General features: G+C 50.9%; 1 protein-coding gene across 1 annotated transcript in view; it reads right to left on the bottom strand.

The window, feature by feature from the left end:
* The window catches only part of Efcab6 (EF-hand calcium binding domain 6), a 192,704-nt gene that overhangs the window by 13,235 nt on the left and 158,230 nt on the right, over nucleotides 1-21,239 (bottom strand). The window contains exons 25-27 of the mRNA XM_026782404.1: nucleotides 17,708-17,906; nucleotides 15,530-15,721; nucleotides 1,834-2,061 (exon numbers count right to left, since the gene is read on the bottom strand). Of these exons, the coding sequence (XP_026638205.1) occupies nucleotides 1,834-2,061; nucleotides 15,530-15,721; nucleotides 17,708-17,906 (619 nt within the window). The remainder of the gene's footprint in view (nucleotides 1-1,833; nucleotides 2,062-15,529; nucleotides 15,722-17,707; nucleotides 17,907-21,239) is intronic.

Raw genomic sequence — 21,239 nt, 5'->3', positions numbered from 1 at the left:
GCCAAGTGGGACTGGGAAAGGCCTCCCTCTGCATCTGGAAGGGGAAGTAGACAGTGAGAGATGCAGGGGCCAAGTCCTGGCAGAGGCAAAGAAGGCAGCTGGCCAGGAAGCAAGGGTTCCAAGAGGGCTCAGGGGAAGCACAAAGAAAACACAGAGATTCCAAGTGACTGCTCTGAGTCACACAGCTGGACAGGTGCATAGCTGGACAGGCGCACAGCTGGACAGGCGCACAGCTAGCACAGGTGCACAACTGGACATGCACACAGCTAGCACAGGGGCACAGGTGCACAGTTGGACAAGTGCACAGCTTGCACAGGTGCACAGCTGGACAGGCGCACAGCTGGACAAGCGCACAGGCACACAGCTGGACAGGCGCACAGTTAACACAGGCGCACAGCTGAACAGGCGCACAGTTAACACAGGCGCACAGCTGGACAGGCGCACAGTTAACACAGGCGCACAGCTGGACAGGCGCACAGCTGGACAGGCGCACAGTTAGCACAGGCGCACAGCTGGACAGGCACACAGTTAGCACAGGCGCACAGCTGGACAGGCGCACAGTTAACACAGGCGCACAGCTGGACAGGCGCACAGCTATATAGGCGCACAGCTGGACAGGCGCACAGCTGCATAGGTGCACAGCTGGACAGGTGCACAGGCGCACAGTCGCAAGGGCGCACAGCTGGACAGGCGCACAGCTGGGCAGGTGCACAGCTGGAGAGGCTCACAGCTTGACAGGCACACAGCTGGACAGGCGCACAGCTGCAAAGGTGCACAGCTGGACAGGCGCACAGCTAGCACAGGTACACAGCCGGACAGGCGCACAGCTGCCCAGGCGCACAGCTAGCACAGGCACACAGGTGCACAGCCAGACAGGCGCACAGCTGCACAGATGGACAGTCACACAGCTGCATAGGCGCACAGCTGGACAGGCGCACAGCTGGACATGCACACAGCTGGACAGATGCACAGCTGGACAGATGCACAGCTTGCACAGGCGCAGAAGCCTGAGTTGTTTCATTACCTGCAAGCATCATTCTCACTTTGGCAGGGGCGTCTGTTTGGGGACAAAATCGCTTATAAATGTTCAGAGAGACTCCTTCCTGATAGAGATGCTCTCTTTCTCTGGAAAGTCGATTGCACCCACAAGCTTCCAAGTCATATCTTTTCCCCCACTCACAGAGCTCTGGAAGTCAGGAGAGCTGGACTCTTTTGAGTGTGAGACAATGCAGGTGAGCCAGACCATGGGGACAAGATGGCAGTTAAGTGGTAGTCAGTATTCCTGCACCATCCCAACACACTTGGTATAGCAGAGATGGGAAAAGCCCTGTCAATTGTCAATCATACCAGCACCAGATGATGACAGATGCACAGAAAGCTGGAGCTGATTTTAACAGCAAGAGGGACAGGAAGCTCACCCTGATGAAAATGGTGTGGTTCACAGGTGTGATAGCAACAGCCGCTCCTGTGAGTTTCAGTATGATTTACTACAAAATAAGACCTCAGTGGGGCATGGCAGCTCATGCAGGCACTCCTGGGACTGGGGAGGCTGAAGCAGGATGATCAATACACGTTTAAGGTCAGTCTGGTCTACAGACCAAGTTCCAGGTTATTCAAGACTATATACTGAGAGTTTATTGAAGAGGAAGCGGGGAGAGGAGAAGGAAAAAGGGGAAAGAGAGGAAGGGGAGAAAAGGAGGAGGAAGAAGTAGAAGAGGAGGAGGGGGAGTGAAAAAGAGGAAAAAGAAGAGGGACAAGGAGAAGAAAAGGGGGAGTGGGTAGGGGTGGCATTCTTTGCTCCCACAACTGCTTGGGGGGCAGCCACGGTCCTACCTGCTCGTCCGTCAGGATCTGCACATGGCGGGTGCAGACAGATCTGAACTCATCTCTGGAGACTGTGTTGCTCTTCATGGTGTCAAAGTTCTCAAACTCCTGGGCGATGGCATGGTAGTGGGAAGCCACTGCCTTGTGCACTCGTGCCAAGATGTCTTTTTTGGCTACTTCTTTGGGAGATGTAGGGGGTGAGATCTTGGGCATCTTTTCTGCCCACTCGTCAGCAGTCTGCACAGAATGGAAAGGAAATTGATCCTGAGTAAACAGTAGGTACCTTTTGTCTCTGGGTGAGGGGAGCATAGCTTAATAGGGTAGAGAAGAACAGATGAGTCACGATTTCTGATGACAGGTCAGCCCAGCTGTTTGGAAGCCTGGGCTCGCTTGCCATGAAAATGGTCCCCAGGGTAGCATTCTGCCCTTGGAATGTGGGTTGTGGAACATTGAGAAGACCCAGGAAGGGTTCACTTAACACATGAAAGGGTTGGGGAGAGGGCTCAGTTGGTAAAGTGCTAACCACAGAAGGTTAACAAAAGAACTTCTGGATCCCCAGAAGCCTGTAGTGGTGGCTGGAGCTGTCCATGGTGCTGGGAAGCCCAGCAGAGAGATGCTAAACCTGGGCCAAGATCAGGGACTTCCCAGACCCAGGCCAAAGGAACTTTATGAGCAAGCAAAGGGCTTGCAATGAAGACCTGAAGGGGGGGGGGCTAAACCCCACCTTCAGTGTCTGGCACTTCACTATGGGGGATAGATGGACTGGAGTGGCAAGCAAGGGGCCAGGAAAACTCTCAGTTTATTTGGAGCCAGCCAAATCAGGTCTCTGTGGAGACTGTTCACAGTGATGCAGCCAGGCTTGGGAGACCCAAAGGGTCAAGGTGTGTGTTAATAGAGTCTTCCACCTCCTTGCAAGGTAGGAGACAGCTTTGAAAAGTGTCTCCTTGCAGAGTGAGCCAACCCTCCTAACGCTAGACCTGGGGGAGGGAAGTTATGGTCTGATGGTAAAGACCTGGCCAGTGATAACCCAGTGATGAGAGAATCCAAGATATCCAGGGCAGGAGCACTGGCCGTGGTCCTGGCCCTGGCCCCGGGGTATCCTGATTGATGGGACTCATCATGACCTTGCTTTGATTCTGGCTCTTACTGTGGAACCATGGCTGTGCTAGACATTCAGCAGGTTCAGACAGCAGATCCTTATAACGAGTAGGCCATGCTTTAAATGATCTCACAGCAATGTCTGCACTCTGTCACTGCCTGGCGACATGTTTTATGAAACTGTAACAAACCCCAGCAGCAGCTGGGAGTGTCCTTGGGAACACAGACACACACTTCCACTTAGATCCCAGCCCTCTCACACGCCTCCTTGAAGTCATTTGTAAGATAGAGAAGCATCTTCTCTCACTTGAGAAAAATCAAAGTGAAATCACTGGTGTGTCACATGCCTTTCAGAATTCGCACGGTTGGAAGTGTGAGTCCCAGGGCTCAGAATATCCTAGCATCCTTATCCTTCCATAGTGGGTCAGCATCCAGGGACCAGAGGGTACCCTCCTAGTGTGGAGTCCTGCCTCTAAGTCCAAAAGCATACCTGAAACACTGGGGGGGGGAGGGGGAGCAGCTCAGTGTGGGAGAAAGGCAGGCCCATGGCTGGTTCCAGCTTGACTCCACCTCCGCCTGACGAGGAGAATATACAAGTAGCTTGCCTACTTTTTGCCTGTTTCCTCCTCTCCTGGGGTGGAGGTAGATAAAACTGACCTGAGGTAATGACTGAGGTGCCTGAGATGACTATGGGGGGACAGTCATGAGGTTGGTTCTCTCCTGCCTCTACAAGGGTTCCAGTCATGGATTCTCCAGGATGGGGCAGCATCTTTACCATCTTTACCCACTGCCTGTCCTTTACAGCTGGCCTTCATCTATTTGTTCTATGATTTATCTATGTAACCCAGGCTGGCCACAAACTCAGCATCTCCATGCCTCAACCTTCTCCATGATGGAATGATAGACACCTGGCCTACCTTACACATTTTTTTAGGAGAGCCACCATTTGAGATAAGACAAGAAGATGAAGAATAAGACACATTGTTAGATAAGACACATTGGCTAGAAAGTCTCCAAACAACTTAGGAAAGTGGTCCAATCTGAGCTAAAACCTGCTTTTGAAAAGCAGTAGCCATGGATGGCTTATCAGTTGAAGTGAGGAGAATCCCGCATCCATTAAAGGCTGGCCAAACACACAGGTGAGATCCCGAAAACAACGGAGCCTATTGAGGGAAACCTGCATCTACTGAGGCAGGGATGAATGGAGAGCAAGGCCCTGTTCCTGATGGAGAGTCATATGCAAGCCGCAAAGACCCTTTCAAGTTCTAAGAAAACTTCTCTGGGCCCTGGGGAGACGGCTCAGCGGGAAAGCACCTGCTGCATAGGCATGGGGACCTGAACTGGATCCCTAGGTCTTACCCTATAAAGGGGACAGGGTGGTGTGGCTCTGCAATTCCAGCCTGGGGAAGGGGAGACAGGAGCATCTCCGGGGTTCATGGACCAGTCAGCTTAGACTAATGGAGTCTCAGGCCAGTGGGAGATCCTATCTCTAAACAAGGTGGTTGGCTCCTGGGGAATTACAGCTAAGGTTGTGCACACAACCATCTATCTCTCTCCCTTCATCTCTTCCTCCTCCTTTCCCCACATACCTTTAATGAATATATGGGGAAGGGGGTGGGACTCAAAAACATTTTGCCAACTACACTGATGATAAAAATATGCAGTCATACAGTTTTAGGAAAGGCTAGCAATGGGGGGAGGGGTCTGACCCAAAGATACTGAAACTGGCTGTAACTATGGTCTAGGGAGAATCATGGAGCTTGGATGAGACTTCGTCTGTGTTGCTGGACATCAGCTCTGCCTACCTGTGATGGGAAATCAGCCCCCTCCATGGAGCCTTTGATCAAGAGGCCTGTTGGCCACAATGTCACAGCACTAGACAGTAGAGTGGCTGCCTTAAGTAGATGGCCCCGGTGAGGGGCTGCGGCTCACCAGTTTCCTCAAAGAGACTCCTCTCCCCGGAACACCACCAGCAGAATGGAACCCTGCGCCGTTTCTGCCTCAGCAAATGGAACCTCTATCCCCAGCCCCAAGGCCTGTAGCCACCTGATCCCACATCCAAAACACTAACAAACCCCACCAGCTCAGTCCGTTCTCACCTCACTGTGACAGTCTCTTGTACCCGTGTTTGGGCATGCTCCCCTGAGGAGGCTCTTTTCTATAAGTGACTATCCAATAAAGGCCAGAACCTCAAGGGCTCCTCAGAGCCCCAGGACAAGAGGCCAGCCTCACAATAGGCTCCTGCATTCTGTGACCTCACTTGCCTAACTCCAGCTAAGAGCTCCTGCTACCTGCAGGACACGCTCTGGGAGCCTGTGTACTCTCTGTCCCCTTTCCTCCTGCACTCTGTGGCATCTCAGAGACCCATCCACGTGTCCCCTCCCCTGATGGTTTCCTGTCACACTTGTCTCTGACCTCTACACTCTCTTTTACTTTCTCACTCTGGCAGATGAACTTCACAGACAGCAAGGGTTCCATCTCTCTTTCTCAGGGAGTGAGTCCCTAGAGGTCAGGGGAGATGGCAAGGTACCATGGAACCAAGGAACAAACAGCAGACACTCAATGATGCCAGCGCTGCCAGTGGTATAGTGATGGAGGGGGCAGGATTCTGCCTGCCCTGAGTGGTGGTCATGGTTCAACTGTCTGGAGGCAAAGAAATGGAAATGACAGCAAGAGCCTGCTTCAGCCAACTATGAGCTCTGGCCATCTCTACGCTGGAGAGGAGGAAGAGCGTTGTGGAGCCAGAAAGCGTCCTGGTGGCCGGCCCTGTCTCTCCTGGCAGTCTCCTTAGAAAATAAACTAGAACAAATGAGCATGGTTTCTAAAGCAAAGCCTTGGCAATGACCACCAACTTTAGGCACATGGTTAGGGAGAGTGCTATTTTTATAGATGGGCTACAGTGCAGCCGCTAAAGGTTCCAAGGGAGAACTTAGCCAGAAAGCATCAGTAATGGAGGAGAAGGAATGGAGAAAGACCACAAGGTGGCTGCATAAGGAATGGTCACACATGTGCATACCATGACATACACCCCATGCGCCTGTAGTCTGAGTGGCGGTGACAAGGCAGGGTGCTGGCCAGACTCATGTCATCTCTGATGTTATCTAGTTCCTCTGCTGTCCATGTGTGCTGCTCCATCCAGAAAGCAGTGGTCAGTGTGAGTCTCAGGGTCTGGGGAGTGGGTGACACCCCTGCCGGAGCCATCCACTTAGGGTGAAACCGCCATCCACAGGGACTGGAGTAGGCGGCACTTACTGATGATATCTGTGGCACATCTATGTTACCTGGAGACCCAGGTAAGGAATGGCTCTCCAGGCTCTGTTGACATGGAACTTAGTGTCCCAGGGGAGAGAAATGTGGGCAAATGCCCCAGGTGAGGGGGAGGACCTTCGAGAAGGGACATGGCTGTCTGTGTAATGCCCCTCCTGACACTGTTATGAAGGCACAGAGCCGGCAGAGCAGTACTCATAACCCAGTACCAGCTAAGCACGTTCCTCCTGCATCTGGGGAGTGGCCGCTCGCTGTGCTGATGACCTCATTCCCCTCTCAGCTAGAAGGGGGAGGTGGGCAAAGGGAGGACCTTAATGCTGTCCAAGATGTTCAGGGTCTAAGATGGCAGAAAAGGCAGTAAGGAGATGGGAACCTCGCGCTGACACGGCAGTTCATGCTGCAGATGTGTCTTTCCTATGGACCAGTCATGCCTGCAGTTCCACTGAGGTCATTCAGAAAGCACAGAAATCGCACAAAGGAAGGTCACTGAAAACCCCACCCACTGGGTCAACTACTGTCACCACCTCTAAACCACCACAAAACCCTGGCATGATGGTCCTCAGGCCACTGTGGCAATCACTGTGGCACTGTTGCCCCCATATGTGTGCCAACACCTCCCAGAGATCCCATGCAACCCTGGAGGCAGAGCTAGGCTCCCTCGGGCTTCGCTCAGTGCCTGCTGGGCTCCGGCCCCCCAGCTCCCACTGCCTCTCAGCTCAACTCCCAGCAGCCTCACTGAGCACCCGTGGGCGCCAGGGAAGAACAGATGGCTCCCGGTCTGGCGCTTTTGTGTCCCATATGAATGGGGGGAAATTGTGCTTTTTCTCTATAACTAAGAGGAATGTTCTTCCTAATCAGAGAAGACACTGCTGTTGTCTTCAGATGCAGAAACCTTCAGGCAGCATCCAGCTTTACTGTAAAGGTGCCTGGAAATAGGAAATCCGTGCAGGGAACAAAGAGGAATGCGTGTGTATGCGTGTGTGTGTATATACACACGTGTGTGTGTGTGCATGTGTGTATGAGTGTGTATACACGTGTGTATGTGTATGCGTGTGCGTGTGTGTATGTGTGGACTCAGGGCACACCTTCAGGAAGAGGAGCCCGACTCCTGGTGTCCTTAATACTACGGAGGCACCTATGGGGCAGAGGCACTAACCTTCCCTATAGCAGGCAGGTTCAGTCAAGGCGGTTAGAGAGTGAGGTCCATGACAACATCAGCTCAGAAACCCACAGGTGTACAATTCAACTCTGAAGGTCAGAGCCAGCCCATCCGACCATGCTTCACAGGGCCACTCTGCTCTCGGGACTCAGAGACGATCCTACAGTGTTACTCACCATCCCCCAGAGCAAGGAACCTCCTGAAACCTCATCCACAAGAACTCAGCCGGTAAGAAGAGGACCCTAATTAGAAACGGCACCGAGCTCGGCACTTCTTTCTAGAGAACGCCTATAATTAGTTCCAGGAATTGAAAAATTGCTTCATTTCATCAAATATTTTGATTAGCAAGGAAATTAATTGTACTGTGTCTTCATTTGTATTTACAGTGGGTAAAATGAATGCTAAAAATAACAATAGCGGCAAAACTGCCTATCCAAAATAAATAAATAAATAAACGGAGCATTGAAATCCCAGATGAAAATGAAGCCTGAGTTCTGGAAAGGAAGGTGCCCACTGCCCACCTGTGATGCCTGCCTGAGAGGTAGGGCAGAGGCAAGAAGGGGAGAGTGGTGCTCATGCCCCAGGGAAGACTGTCCTAGACAGGTGTCAAGACCCAGGGCTCTCTGCATGGTGAGGCAGCAATGCCACCACCCCAGGCTCCATCCTGAGTGTCCTGTGGCCTGAGGACTGTGGAGGCTGTTTCCACAGGCTCATGAGTTTGAACACTTGGCCCCCAACCGGGAGACTGGGGGAGCATTAGGAAGTGGAGCCCACCTAGAGGAATATGTCACTGACCTTGAGATTCCCAGCCCAGGTTCTAGGCCCCTTTCTGCTTTCCGATCCTTAAAGATGTGAACACATTTCCATCACCATGGAGCTGCCCAGGGCCTGCTGCATGCCACGGTGGACCATATTCCCTCAAAATAAGCATTTCCTTCTGAGGTTGCTAATTACAGCTTTGCCTAGAGAATTCCTGGCTTCCAGAATGTCTCTGGAAAGGCCCTAAATCAAACCAACCCTGTCAGTGCTTGCTGAGGCTGACCTAGAAGCTGCCGGCCATGCTGAACCCACTATCCTGAGCAGCTTGGGCTTTCTAGTTCATAAAGCCACAGGGCTGGGCTCTGAGAGGTGAGACTTATGCTGTCCTCAGGGTCCCCACGCCAGTGACAAGAGCTCAAAGTGGTCCCACTCCAGAAACAGGCCAGTAGGCACCTATGATGATTCCTGCCACAGCCATGCAGGAGAACACAACAGCCTCCTTGGAAGAGGATTTAGAAATTCCCAACCCTACAGGGCAGATGCCAGGTACCAGACTAGAGCTGTGACTGAGACTGAAGCCAAAGATGCCCACAGGGAGGAAACGGTGTAGGTAGCCTCTTCCACTGTGCATCTAACTCGCCCTCACAGGCTCCTCAGCAAACCCCTGCCTGCTCCCTCACCACCCCCTCTGCCGCACTCTCCTAGGTCTCCAGCTCACCTCTGCACACAGTGGGCACTCACACACACTCCACACAGGCCCGTGCAGAATCCCGCCTCACAAACCCTTCTAGAGCATGACACTGCCCTAAAGTGCAAAGCGTCAAAGCCGCCCCTTTGGCCCTTCAATGACTCAATAAACTCGGGCGAAGTCGTTTATGAGCATGCTAATAAATTCCTCTTCTCAAATAACTTCCACACCACTGACCACATCATCACCAAGCATTCGGCACAAACGGGAGTCGGGCAGGAAACGAATAATTATACAGACATTCGGTGCTTGCTGGGCCAGGGATCCTGCGAAGCTGTGTCCACCACAGTGCGGCCAATCTGTGTAACAGTCCTAAGGGCCTTCACTTTACCGGAGGGAAACTGAGCATATGAGTTTCCAGGCTGTGGGATTCTAATCCCAGCCCTAGGTATCTAGTTCAGGGGGTTGCAGGTGATGGTGCGGGGGAGGCAGGGGAAGGTGCCACAGATCTCTAAACCTCAGTTTCCTCCTTTGTGATACAGCACTGATGCAGCCCGCTCACAGCATGCAGCAGCATCATGAGGACCAACCACGGGGACTCATGGGAATGCCTGAACGTGGCCGGCTCAGAGCACCTTCCTGATGTCCACCTGTATGGTGACATTTGATTGTGGATTACAGGAGGGTGGCAGCGGCTGGCCAGGCACAATCGCTGGGTGGGCAATTTGTCCTTCTTAATTTCTCAGCCCACTCCAGTCAGGTGTCCGCAGGGCCACGGAATAGAACTTTCCAGTTTTTTTGTTTGTTTTTGGAATGGTCATTTCTGTCAAGCTGGGTCACCCAGTGGGGTCCTCTGAGTACACCCCCATGTCCATCACATGCCTGGACCTGGGATGTGAGGAGCCACCATGTACAGCCTGGGAGAGGGTTCTGTATCATAGCCATTCTCTGCAGGAGTTTCTTGACACCGTGACCCTGAGGTTACCTCCTGGCTTCCTGGCATGACCAGCTGGCATCATTGCTAAACCACCCCTGGTACTGAATAGATCCAAAAATACTCTGACCAGGAGTGGTTTTCTTCAAGCAGGGAGATGCTGTCTTCACACAAAGCACTTGGGTGTGGGAATGTTTTTCTGGAGGCGAGGGGGAGCTTGGCTGGGGAGGGACAGGAACATGAAGAGGGGGCCTGAGCTGTCACCCAACACCTGTCCTTAGCTGACTGCTGCTCTCTAAGCTGGTCACTGGTCACATTTCAAGTCTAACATGCATCCTTCCTCCTAAATGCTGGAGAGGTCCAAGCGTCTTATCCTGAAGTCAGTGTAAAGGGTTTCTGATGATGAACACCTTCATGGCTCCATTGGCCTTGATAACCACAGACTGGTTTTCCTGTGAGTGTGACGGGCATGGGACCTCAGGCCTGGCTCAGGTGGACTCCTGGGCCTGCCCACAGTGGGACTCCAGCTTTGGTGGGCTCTTCTGCCCTGACCCTGCTTCTTGCCAAGCACCAACTGCATTGGTGCTTTTGGAAGTAGAAGGAGCCTGTGCTAAACCAGCCAGAGTGGGAGCCAGGACCTAAGATACAGAATGACAGGTGCCCCTGTGGGAAGGGTTCAAGACCCACATGCCTGCTCAACAACCACCAGACAGGAGAGCACAGACATGTTTGAGAAGAGACATTGAGGCTCACACTGCATGGCAAACGGGCGGAGTGAGATGAGGATTACACTCTGCCCGTACACTGAAGGGCTCACTGAGGGCATGAACACAGTCCTACGTCCCAAGGATCCAGCGGCCATGGATAGGCAGTGATCTCTGCTGACTTCCTTTCTGCAGAAGGTGCTGGCTTCCTTAATTACACCAGTAATCTCTTTAATTACTTCCCTCCTCTGTGTCTGCAGAGGGAAAGGATGACTGGTGTCCCATTAATGAGCTTAAGAGATGCTTTACCCAGCCCTATCACTTCTGACCTTTCCTGGTGAAGAGCCTGGGATTAAGCTGTAGCAGGTTCAATGAGGAAAGCTTCAGCTTCCCTCCACCTTCCCAGTCACATGGAGCGGGAGTCCCCAGTCATTCTTGGTGGCCTAGAGCAAGGCACCTACGCTCTGAAGAGCACTCAAGAGCTGGTGGGTGGCCTCTGTCCCCGCGTCTTGCTCCAACTGGTGAGTAAACAGGACAAAGGACACCCACATGGTGTCTGTGTGATAATTCCCTTCACAGGGGCCTATGGTCCCTTAAGCCTGTGGTCCCTGGCTCGGCTTGAAATCCTGGTAAATGGCATCTTGTGGTTCACCCAGGCTGAGGTATTCACCTCTCGGCCAGGTGTCCTCAGAATGCTGGGAGGTGTGCAGGGACCGGGTGTGGCTACCTCTCTGCGGCATCCTCCTCACTGTGGTACAGGTAATCGCTAATAAACAAAGGCATAGCGAGGGTGGCAGCAGCCGCCTCTGTGGGCTGGGCTCTTCCTGTCTTCCACTGCTGATCACTTAGTATCACTCCACTGGCCCTTCCTCCAGAACCCTCATGGGGTGTTGGGCAAAGTGTGTCTGGAGGTGAGGTGACTTATAAAGAGAACCCCTAATAGCTGGCATGAGTGCCTCCAAGTGCCCCAGGTAGAGCCCTAGTGGTAGCCCCCCCCCATCCCGTGATGGTCCTGTGTGACCACTGAGGTACAGGCTCTGCCTCTCCCACATCTGGCTTCTACGGGTCTTTTGTTGTGCAGCCTGAGCAGACGTGGGCACTTCCACACTAGCATCTGCCTTAGTTACCTTAGGACCTTAAACCTGGCACAAATCTTCCTAAAGACCTCAACTTCACCCACACGCCAGCGACCCCACGCTGACAGGCCCTGATCATTCCTGACAGTCTTAGCCAAGGCCCCTCCCCCATAAGTCTCCCTCTCACACAGGCCTGTCTCCAGCTTTCCACCTGTTTTGGAGCACACCCTCACATCAGGCAATTGACCTAGCCCTTGTTCACTATCCCCTGGGCTGGAGCAGGCACTCTGGAAGGCAGGGACCACACACCAGGTGATGTATAATTTCCTGTAACTCTGCTCCAGGGGGATCCAACACCTTTGGCCTCTCTGGACAGCATGCATACACGCTCCCAGACACAAACAAATAAAAACAATTTTTAAAAATTAAAAATAATTGTAAAAGGAACCCCAAGAGTGCTGAAACCTCTAGCAGCCCCCAAACCCCGTTGCTTACAGAGCCTGCCTGGAAAGACCCGTGTGCAGAGGAGCAGAGAGAAGGACCCTGCCAAGGGACACCATGACCAAGGCAAGTCTTATAAAGGAAATCAATCAATTGGGTGGCTACAGTTCACAGGTCTAGTTCATTGTCATCATGGGGGACACGGCGGCATGCAGGCAGACATGGTGCTGGAGAAGGAGCTGAGAGTCCTACATCTTGACTTGTAGGTCACGGAAAGTGGTCTGTCTCACTGGAAGTAGCTTGAGCATAGGAGACCTCAAAACCCACCCCCACAGTGACACATTTCCTCCAACAAGGCCACATCTCCCATTAGAGATACTCCCCTTGTGGATCATTTTCAAACCGCCACATGCCCCAAAACAGCCACAGTGATCAACAGAGGGACAGTCTCAACTCTCCCTTTAAAGCAATGAATTCAAGCTAACTAGTGTACGATGGACACATGTGGCAACCACAGATGTTCCCTAAAGCCATGAGTACTACCCACATTCAATCACTGGAGACTTTAAAAAAAAATGTTGATTTCATATGATGCAATCTAATATAGACAACTGTTTAAAAAATATCTTATAGGGAGTTGCTTTCAAGATCAATAAAGATATTCCTGCCCTTTGATCTCAGACATTTTTGTTCTGGGCTTCTTTAAAATGTAGACATATGGGGTCTGGGGAGGTGGTTCAGTAGATAAAGCGTTCATCACGCTTTAAAGCATGTGGACCAGAATTGGATTCCAGCACTAGAAACTGGGCAGGCACATTCCTAAACCAGCACAATCCTAACTGCGGCCTAAATACCTATTCCTATACTCACATGCAGTGATATTTCATTTGTATTTTAACAAACAAAGCTTGCCTGAAGATCATGGAGTAAAACAGCTGCCCTAGTCAGCCTTACAGACCAGGCAGTGGTGACACACACCTTTAATCCCAGTAGCCACACTAGTTTGCATAGAAACCAGGTGGTGGTGGTGGTGCAGGCCTTTAATTCCAGTACTAGAGAGGATTATAAAATGGGAGGAGACAGCTCTCAGTCTCATTCTGAGGATTCTTGGAGGCAGGATCGCCATTTCAGATTGAGAAAGAGTTAAGAGCCAGTGGCTGGCTGTTTTGCTTTTCTGGTCTTGAGGCTGAATCCCAATATCTGAGTCTTTATTAATCTTGCTACACCCACAGATAAATGTAGCTCTCACCCCCCATCCGAGAAGCTCCTTTTCACAACAGATGGAGACATCATGGACGGAGATACCACAGAAAGTCAAAACTGGCCAAAATGAAGAGAACAGATGACCACAGGGTGTCCAGTCCCAATGAATGTATCTACAATACAATCCTTCTCCTGAGCCTTGGGGAACATTGTGGAAGGGAAGGCTGAAAAATGGTTAGAACCAGAGAACCAGAAGTCTGCTGGGAGACTGTGTCTTCTAGCTAGGACAGGGAGGCTGTGGCCATGATATCTCAAAACCTCAGCTGCCTAAACAAGACCTGAACAATGACTAGTGGACACGCCACGGTGGATGGGGGAATCTCACAAGCTCTACCCATAGATGGAGAGACACAGGTAATTAACGGCTGTTAAGAGAGGGAAAACCAGACTTCCCCAAAGATGAGCTCCCTGATAGGTTATCCAACCCCAAGAGGTCACATACACATACAAGCAACAGCAAGTGGACCTGTGGTGGTTGGAAAGAAAATGGTCCCGAAGGTAGTGGCCTAGCTGGAGGAAGTGTGTCAAATGCATTAAAAATGGAAAAGACCATCTTCAACGAAGTGCAGAAGCATCGGCCTGGAAACTGCCTTTCTTGCAGTGGGCAGGAGCAGGGACATGACTTGGTGGAAGCCATCTGTCACCTTGCTCACCCAGTTAATAGTGAGGAAACACCCAGGGATGATTGGGAGCTCACGGCACTGACAGTGACAAGCCACCATCACTGTGGGGTCACATGGCTGCTGCCTTTTCTGAAATCTGTACAACAAACAATGTGTTTCTGACAAGATGATGAAAAGCATAACCACAGTGGAGAGCAACGGCCACCAGACGTGAAGATCACAATCCTGCCACAGACCAGGAGAAGGTCTTTGCAACTTACAGGCAACAAGGGCTGCAATCTCTGCAGCTGAAATCATTAACACCAAGGCAGAGGCTAATGTGGCTGAAAACACAGAGAATGGTGGGGCCACGGAGCATCAGGAAGTCCAGTGTACACTGAATAACCACCTAAGAGATGCAGGCAGCATCAGAACCAATAGCTATTTTACATGGAACAGCAGTGTGTGTGTGTGTGTGTGCGTGTGTGTGTGTGTGTACCCCTCTGCATGCTTTCACATGCATGTTTACACATATGTGTATATGTATACATGTGTGTCACAGAAGACAGGCACAGAGGTTATTGTCTATCATGGAGGAAACCCAAGATAACCTACATGCTTCCAGCAGAAGGGTGTGAACACACACATATGTATACATGCATGTACAAGAATACTAGTGTGCTCTTGACAGATTCCATTTAATATTGAGATTATTTTTGTAATAGCTTATGTAAGTGAACTAAAGCCAATGTTAACATCAGTGAAAACTGGGCATGCTGGCTCATGACTGTAATCCCAAGTCTTAGGAAGCTGAGGCAGGAGGATGTCCACAAGTGGGAGACTGGAAGCCAGGCCTCCTGGGTTTACACATCAGCCTGTACTCACTCACTGGGGAGGTCACCCAGAATCTCCGGGCCAGAGTCTTATAAAACTGGCATACTATATTAGGTGGTGCCTAGCCAGGAGGTTCCTGCCACCGGCTCTGTCTCCTCTCTAGGTCTTACCTATTATACATATGACTGAGGACAGTGAGCTTTGGTGTCAACATATGGTCACACGTACACAGACAACTGGAAAGGACATCAAGAAAGGACCAAAGCAGCCAGCACGGAGGACAGCCCCATCTATCATAAGCTCTCTGTGGTTTATCTACTGGTTTGTTCCTCCTATTCCTCCATCAGGGGTCACAGCAGGTGACACAGGTCACACAGAGTGCTGTAAGGAAGGCTGTCTAGCCAGTCATCTAGGCTGGAACCATCAGTGATGCTGATCCCACTTCTGCAGCCATGGGAGGCAAGCTGGCAACAAGTGCCAAGTTCATCCAGAGTCCCTCTCTGCGCATGACAGAGAAGAACCCCGTGGGCAGCTGTTGCCATTGCCCTTCCATGGAGTCCCCCCTGGCTTCCCACCTGGGCATCCGTCACGACCCACCCCACCTGCACATTCATCTCTGCCTGGAGCTCGGCCGGGGCAGCCCTCAGTAGGCTACCGTGGCCTCGTTCTCCTGGACGTCAGATCATCTTCTGGGATCTAAGAGCCTCTGAGTGCGAAAGGCACCGAATAAATGCAAGCGCTCGGGCTTCTTTCCAACAAAAGAGAGCACTTCCCCATGAAGTAGAGGGTACACTTTCCCTTCTAGCCCTCCACACAGTCCATCAGCTTTTCATTTTGAATCAGCTGTCCCTTGTCGCTGCGCTGCAGGACGACGCCTTACCTCTTCCAGGAAGGAGCCGAAGTTCTCTAGGAAGTATTTCCAGTGTATGGTGGGCGTTAGGTGGAGTCTTAATTTCCTCAAAAAATAATGATATTGGTTATCTGTTAGTTTCTGACAGAAACTCTTCAGGACATCTCCAAAGTCCATAGCCTTCACGAACCCAGTGTCCTCTTTATCCAGTGCAGAAAATGCCTACAGCAAACAAACACAAGGAAAGCTGGTAAGGCTACGGGCAAATGAATGTTGCAGCCTATGCTTGAGGGGTTGCGCCCACACCATGGGCCAGACCGTGCGATCGCCCTGACACACTGCAGGTGGAGGCATGCGGCCATCAACTGGGAAGGTGTGAAAACATCAACAGTACACTCATTCCTTTCCATCTGGTCAAAGAAAATCATTCATTCTTACTGCACTGGGAAGTTTGTATCAAGCAGTAGACTTGAGATGCCCCTCCACCCCACAGACAGGGTTTCTCTGTGTAACAAACCCCAGTTGTCCTGGAACTAGCTCTGTAGACCAGGCTGGCCTTGAACTCACAGAGATCCACCTGCCTCTGCCTTCAGAGTGCTGGGATTAAAGGCATGCGCCACCACCGCCTGACAAGATACTTTTTTTAAAAGTAAAAATTTAATGTGCCTGCAACCTCCAGTCCAGCTCCCCTGAGCCTGCTTTCTTCATCTGTGCTTTGTAGGAACACCTTGGGGCAGGAAGAGCTTTACAGCCTGCAGTCACTGAGGAAGTGGGGCAGTCCCTGGCCCTGGGTCCTGGGCTTAGATGCTTGGCTAAGTCCTGATCTCCCTCAACTTCAGCGCATTCTCCATGAAGGGGACTTAGCTGAGGGTGGTTGTGAGTGAGTGAGTCTTTGACAGAAAGGTACAAGGATGTGGGAACCAGGAGCACAGCCATCTGAACGAAGATCCAAGCCCAACGAGCAGTTTGTGCTGTAAGAGTGCTGGAAGGTATGTGGTGTGGGACACACCGCGGCATTCTGGGTAATGCTTGAGAAGCAGTGTGGGTCCAGCTCCCTCTCGCCATGGGGCCTGAACCTCCTGGGTATCTGTGGATAAACTCGGTCTGCTAGCCACAGCATGGGTGTAGGAGCTGACTAGGAAAGGACTTTGAAATCTATAGAATGCTACAAGGGTACAGTGTTGCTGTATTGCCTGGAAACAAGACAGGTGTGTGGCATCTGCAGTGGCACTCAGGGATGTATTCAGACGCCTGGTCCCCTCTAGTGGCCATCCTGAACCAGTCTCAACCTTCCTGATAAGGGCCTCAAGCACATGGTCCTAGTGGCCTCTGGCAATCTGCTGGTCTAAGCTGACTGTCACCTGGGGTTGGTATGCTAGCCACCTGTGGACCAGTCTGGGGACACACCTTTAGGAGCATAGTTCCACATCACTCCTTCCAAAGACACCAGCATGGTTCCAGCCACCACATCACATAAAAGGGCCACTCAAGGGACAGCGGAAGAACACCCTTCTCCTTGAATGACCCACAGCTTTCTGGTCTCCTTCACAGCTGTCTTCGTGACACCTCCTGTCCTGTTCAACCTTCTGAAGGCCACTTTAACATCACTTATCCCCATGGGTCACTTTCTTGAGCACACTGAGAGCTCATGAGATATGTGAGCCACTGTCATTCAGTCTCTATGTCCTTCAAAACAAATTATACTTGTGTGTATGAACGTGAGCACGTGAATGCCCAACTGCAGCTGTGGAGGTCTGAGCATAGCCCCAAGTGTCAGCCTCATCTTATCCCTTGTATGAGGCTGGGTGTCTCTGTCTTCTCTGCCTGACCCTGTAGTCTCAGCTTGTCCCTGAACTCTGTCTTTTCTGCCTGATCCTGTGGTCTCAGCTTGACTACGAACTCTCTGTCTTCCCTGCCTGCTGGTCCTGTGGCTTCAGCTTGTTTCTGGACCATCTCTCCTCTCTAGCTGGCCCTGGCCTCAGGCTGAGCAGGGTCAGGGTGGTTGTTTTTTTTTTTTTTTTTGTTTGTTTGTTTGTTTTTTGTTTTTTTTTAACTGAGCAATCCTGGAGATGAAACTGCTCCAATCAACAACCTGGATCCAGTAGATGCTCAGGAGACTGTGGGGGAGGTGGATCTGGACAGGGCTTGGAGCCGCTGGGAGGGATGGAGGTGACTTTCCCTGACTGGGCTCTTTGCAATCTACCCTACCTTTAACAAAGCAGGCTGGGAGGATTCCACAACCGCCTGCATGCTCTTCACCACCTCCTCGGGGTTCAGCTTGGAGAAGTTGGAGCGTGGCGAGCATTCTTCTCTTTCTTTTGGCTGAGCTTTGCTTGTCTTGCTGATCTCAAGTGCTCTCAAGAAGTCGAGGGGATTGATGCAATTGTTATGCACACTGATGCCCAAGCTGCTCCCACAAAAGAAAAAAATAGATTCATTGAAAAGAAAAGTTGCTTATTCATTCAACAAACAGTTGCAGAATACAGGGGCAGTGTGGGGGAAGAGAATGGCTTGAAGAGGAGGGTGCCCACCCTGCTGGCACAGGCCCACTTGTGCTGGTTTCTGATGTGTACACATGTCACCACAGAGAGGAACAAGGTGAAAGCTACAAGAGGCAAGACTGAGGGCTGCCCAGTGGTGAGGCCACGGGCTGGGCTGCCCTATCCTGAAGGCCCAAGACCTGACAGCTGGGCACTGGGGCTCAGAGTTTCAAGGAGCAGGAAGCAGCAAGGGTTGCTGGGTGAGAGATGCTGGCCCGCCCTTGCGGCCTTTGCGGAAGGACTGGGAGGACAGCAGACCTAACTGGGCACCAGCCATCTGAGCTATAGGCTGGAGAGGAAGTTCCTGTCATGGTGGTGTGCATGGAGGCGTGGCAGGGGAACTCAGAGGAGGAGTGTGTGTGTGTGTGTGTGTGTGTGTGTGTGTGTGTGTGTGTGTCAGAGAGAGTTCAAGGACGGGGGAACTGAGGCAAGCACACTAAATTCTTTTCTAAGTCTCACTGAAATGAGGTTGTCAGGCCCAAAGCTCTCCAAGGGTATTGTGTGAAACCTATCTAGTTTAATATTTCCTCAATAAAAACTCCATCTCAGTATATGTCCCCACAAGGGCATCCATGGAGCAGTGATGGTCCCTTTGTGTCCTCAACTTGGACTGGGAAACAATTCCCTTCAAATTGCAAAAGAATAGCTTGAGTAAGCTTGGAGAGTTTCCTACATACACCCAGTATGACTCAGAATAAAATTTCATGCCTTCATTGCCCCAGCTCCTGAGCTGGGGACATAGCTCGGATGGGAAAGGACTGCTAAATCAGATCACCGACCTGAACTGGATCCTGCCCTCATATTCTTTCATTTGTTTGTTTTAAAGGCTAGATGCAGAGGTGGAGGAGACATGTGGATGCCCGGTGTTTGCTACCATAGTTATAGGTTGGTTTCCTGTCTCAAAAAAAAAAAAAAAAAAAGAAAGAAAAAAAAGAAAAGAAAAAGAAAGAAAAGAAAAAGGCAGACAACATTCATGCGTGGTGTATGCACATATGCATGTGTATCTGCACACGCACGCAAAAAGGTTGCTGCTTCTGTGATTCAGTTGCTGGAGCCCTTGAGTACCAGCTCAGACGCTTGAGCGGAAGAGAAGTTTCCAGTGACTCGGATGCTTCTGAAGGAGAGGCAAGAGCCTAGCTTTGCAAGGTGCAGCTGCAGAGCAGCTCAGCCTGCTTGCATTGGCATGGATCATGTGACAGGGACACAAGGAGACAGACAATCAGCACTGCTTCATGTGTAGGGAGGAGCTGCCAGAGAAGTATTAACATGCACCAATAAAGCAAACGCATATGCGGACCTCCTTGTGAGGGTTTGGAAAAGTCTATTTTGGATCCAGGAAAGAATAATCTACATGCAATTACCAATAGTCAAGATGTTTATCATCAAGGGGTCTTTGAGGAGGAACAAGCGACTCAGTGATGGATCCTTATTAAGGCTTTGACGCACAGAAAAGTTGATCATCCATTGAGAGGTGGAGCGCAGAAGCTCCCAGGCCTTTTGTGCTGTTTATAAAAGTATCAAGTCTAACTATGATTTAACAAGACTCTGTCAGAACCATTTAACTAATTATTTATCTGTATCCATTTTCCCATGATTTATTCATTGAACATACCAATTCTTATTCAGCTGGAAATAGATTCAGTGGGAAGGCTCTGGGAGGAGGGAGAGAACATGTGAGCAGTTGAAGATGGCATGGCCCTTCATTTCCATGTATCACACAACATACATAGCCATGACTAGCATGAGCTATGTGGGGGAGAAGACCCCAGGCAAAAAGGGAGAAGCTGAGTAAGCAGAGAGGGAAACAGACTCACAGGGCAGGCAGGGCCCTGCAGCAGAAGCAGGAGCAACAATGGTGGCCCTGCCCACATTTCAAAATAATGGCCAAGACTTCCAGAAGAAATGGGAGCGACCAAGCCACAGGTCCAGGAAGCTGGGTGAACATGGAGCGAGGCAAACCCAGGCACAGCAGATGCAAACCAACAGACTCAAACCACAGGATCCCAAAGACAGAAAGAAAGATTGTAAAAGGAGCCAGAGGGAAGGGCAAAGTGTTCCTATGCAGGATAAAAGCAAGAAGTACATCAGACTCCACCAGAAGTCACATGGGAGACGGAAGCGGGTGTCAGAGCATTTGAGTGATCAAAGAATTTGAGTTCTGTCTCCAGGGCAACTGTCCTTCAGAAGGGAACCGGGGCTGGGAGCTGGATATACTGGGGCCTTGCTCAGGCCAGCCTACTAACTGAGGGATTTATAGTCCTCCCACAGGTCCAGGGTCCCCAGGAACAGAATTTCCAACAGACAGATGTTGTTCAGCATTAACACATCCTGAGTGTGCTCTGGGATTCATGCTATACAATTTGTCTCAAGTTCAAGTTCACCTGGGAGCCCTGGGTCTAAGCTGACAATGCTCTATTTGTTGGTAAATTAGCATCCCCAAGAAAGGCTTTAAAGGTGCTGACATTGGGAACTTCAAGGAGACAATGCACCAGGTTTGCCTGTAGTGTAAACCGTGCCAGACTCACCTCTCCGGGGAACTTTCTTCTACTCTGCTCCCAGCATCCCTGGTAACATAAGCATGCTTTTGAAAGATGTGTCCAACATGAAGGACTGTTGCAAAAGTCATACTGAGGACAGATTTCTCAGGTGGAGAAAACCGGTTTTAAAAGGCTTAAAACTTTTATTTATGTATTCATCATGTACGCATAAGTGCATGCGTGTACATGGGCCACAGTTTGCATGTAAAGGTCAGAGGGCAACCTGAGGGAATTCGCTCTTTCATTCCATAACCCAGAGCACTGAACTGAGATGGTCAGGCTTGTCAGCAAACACCTTTCCCCACTAAAACATGCCCCCCTCCCTGCCACACACACACCAACAACATTTTGGAAAACAGTTTGCTAATTTCTGATAAATGAAATTGGATGTACGTGAATGAAGAGCGGTATACCTGCTGCAGGGCAACGGCACTGAGAGGGCAAACCCAAGCCATGAACACTGGGGGACAGTCAGAGAAAGAAGAGTTGCAAGTGAGAACCGAGGCACTCTCCTAGAACCCCAAGAGAAAAGTAAGAGATACAAATTAAGGGAGAAAGATCCAAACCCTTGCGGCGTGGAGTCAGGGTGGCTTCAGTGTTCAGTGTCAGGGGCTTCAAAATGAACAAAGGAGTGGAACTCATGAATGAGCCAAGACAAGAACA

This window comes from Microtus ochrogaster, chromosome 15 (assembly GCF_000317375.1).
Source record: "Microtus ochrogaster isolate Prairie Vole_2 chromosome 15, MicOch1.0, whole genome shotgun sequence".
NCBI classification, from domain to species: domain Eukaryota; kingdom Metazoa; phylum Chordata; class Mammalia; order Rodentia; family Cricetidae; genus Microtus; species Microtus ochrogaster.
Note: the sequence above shows the minus strand (reverse complement) of the source record. Positions and strands in the feature narration are given on the sequence as shown.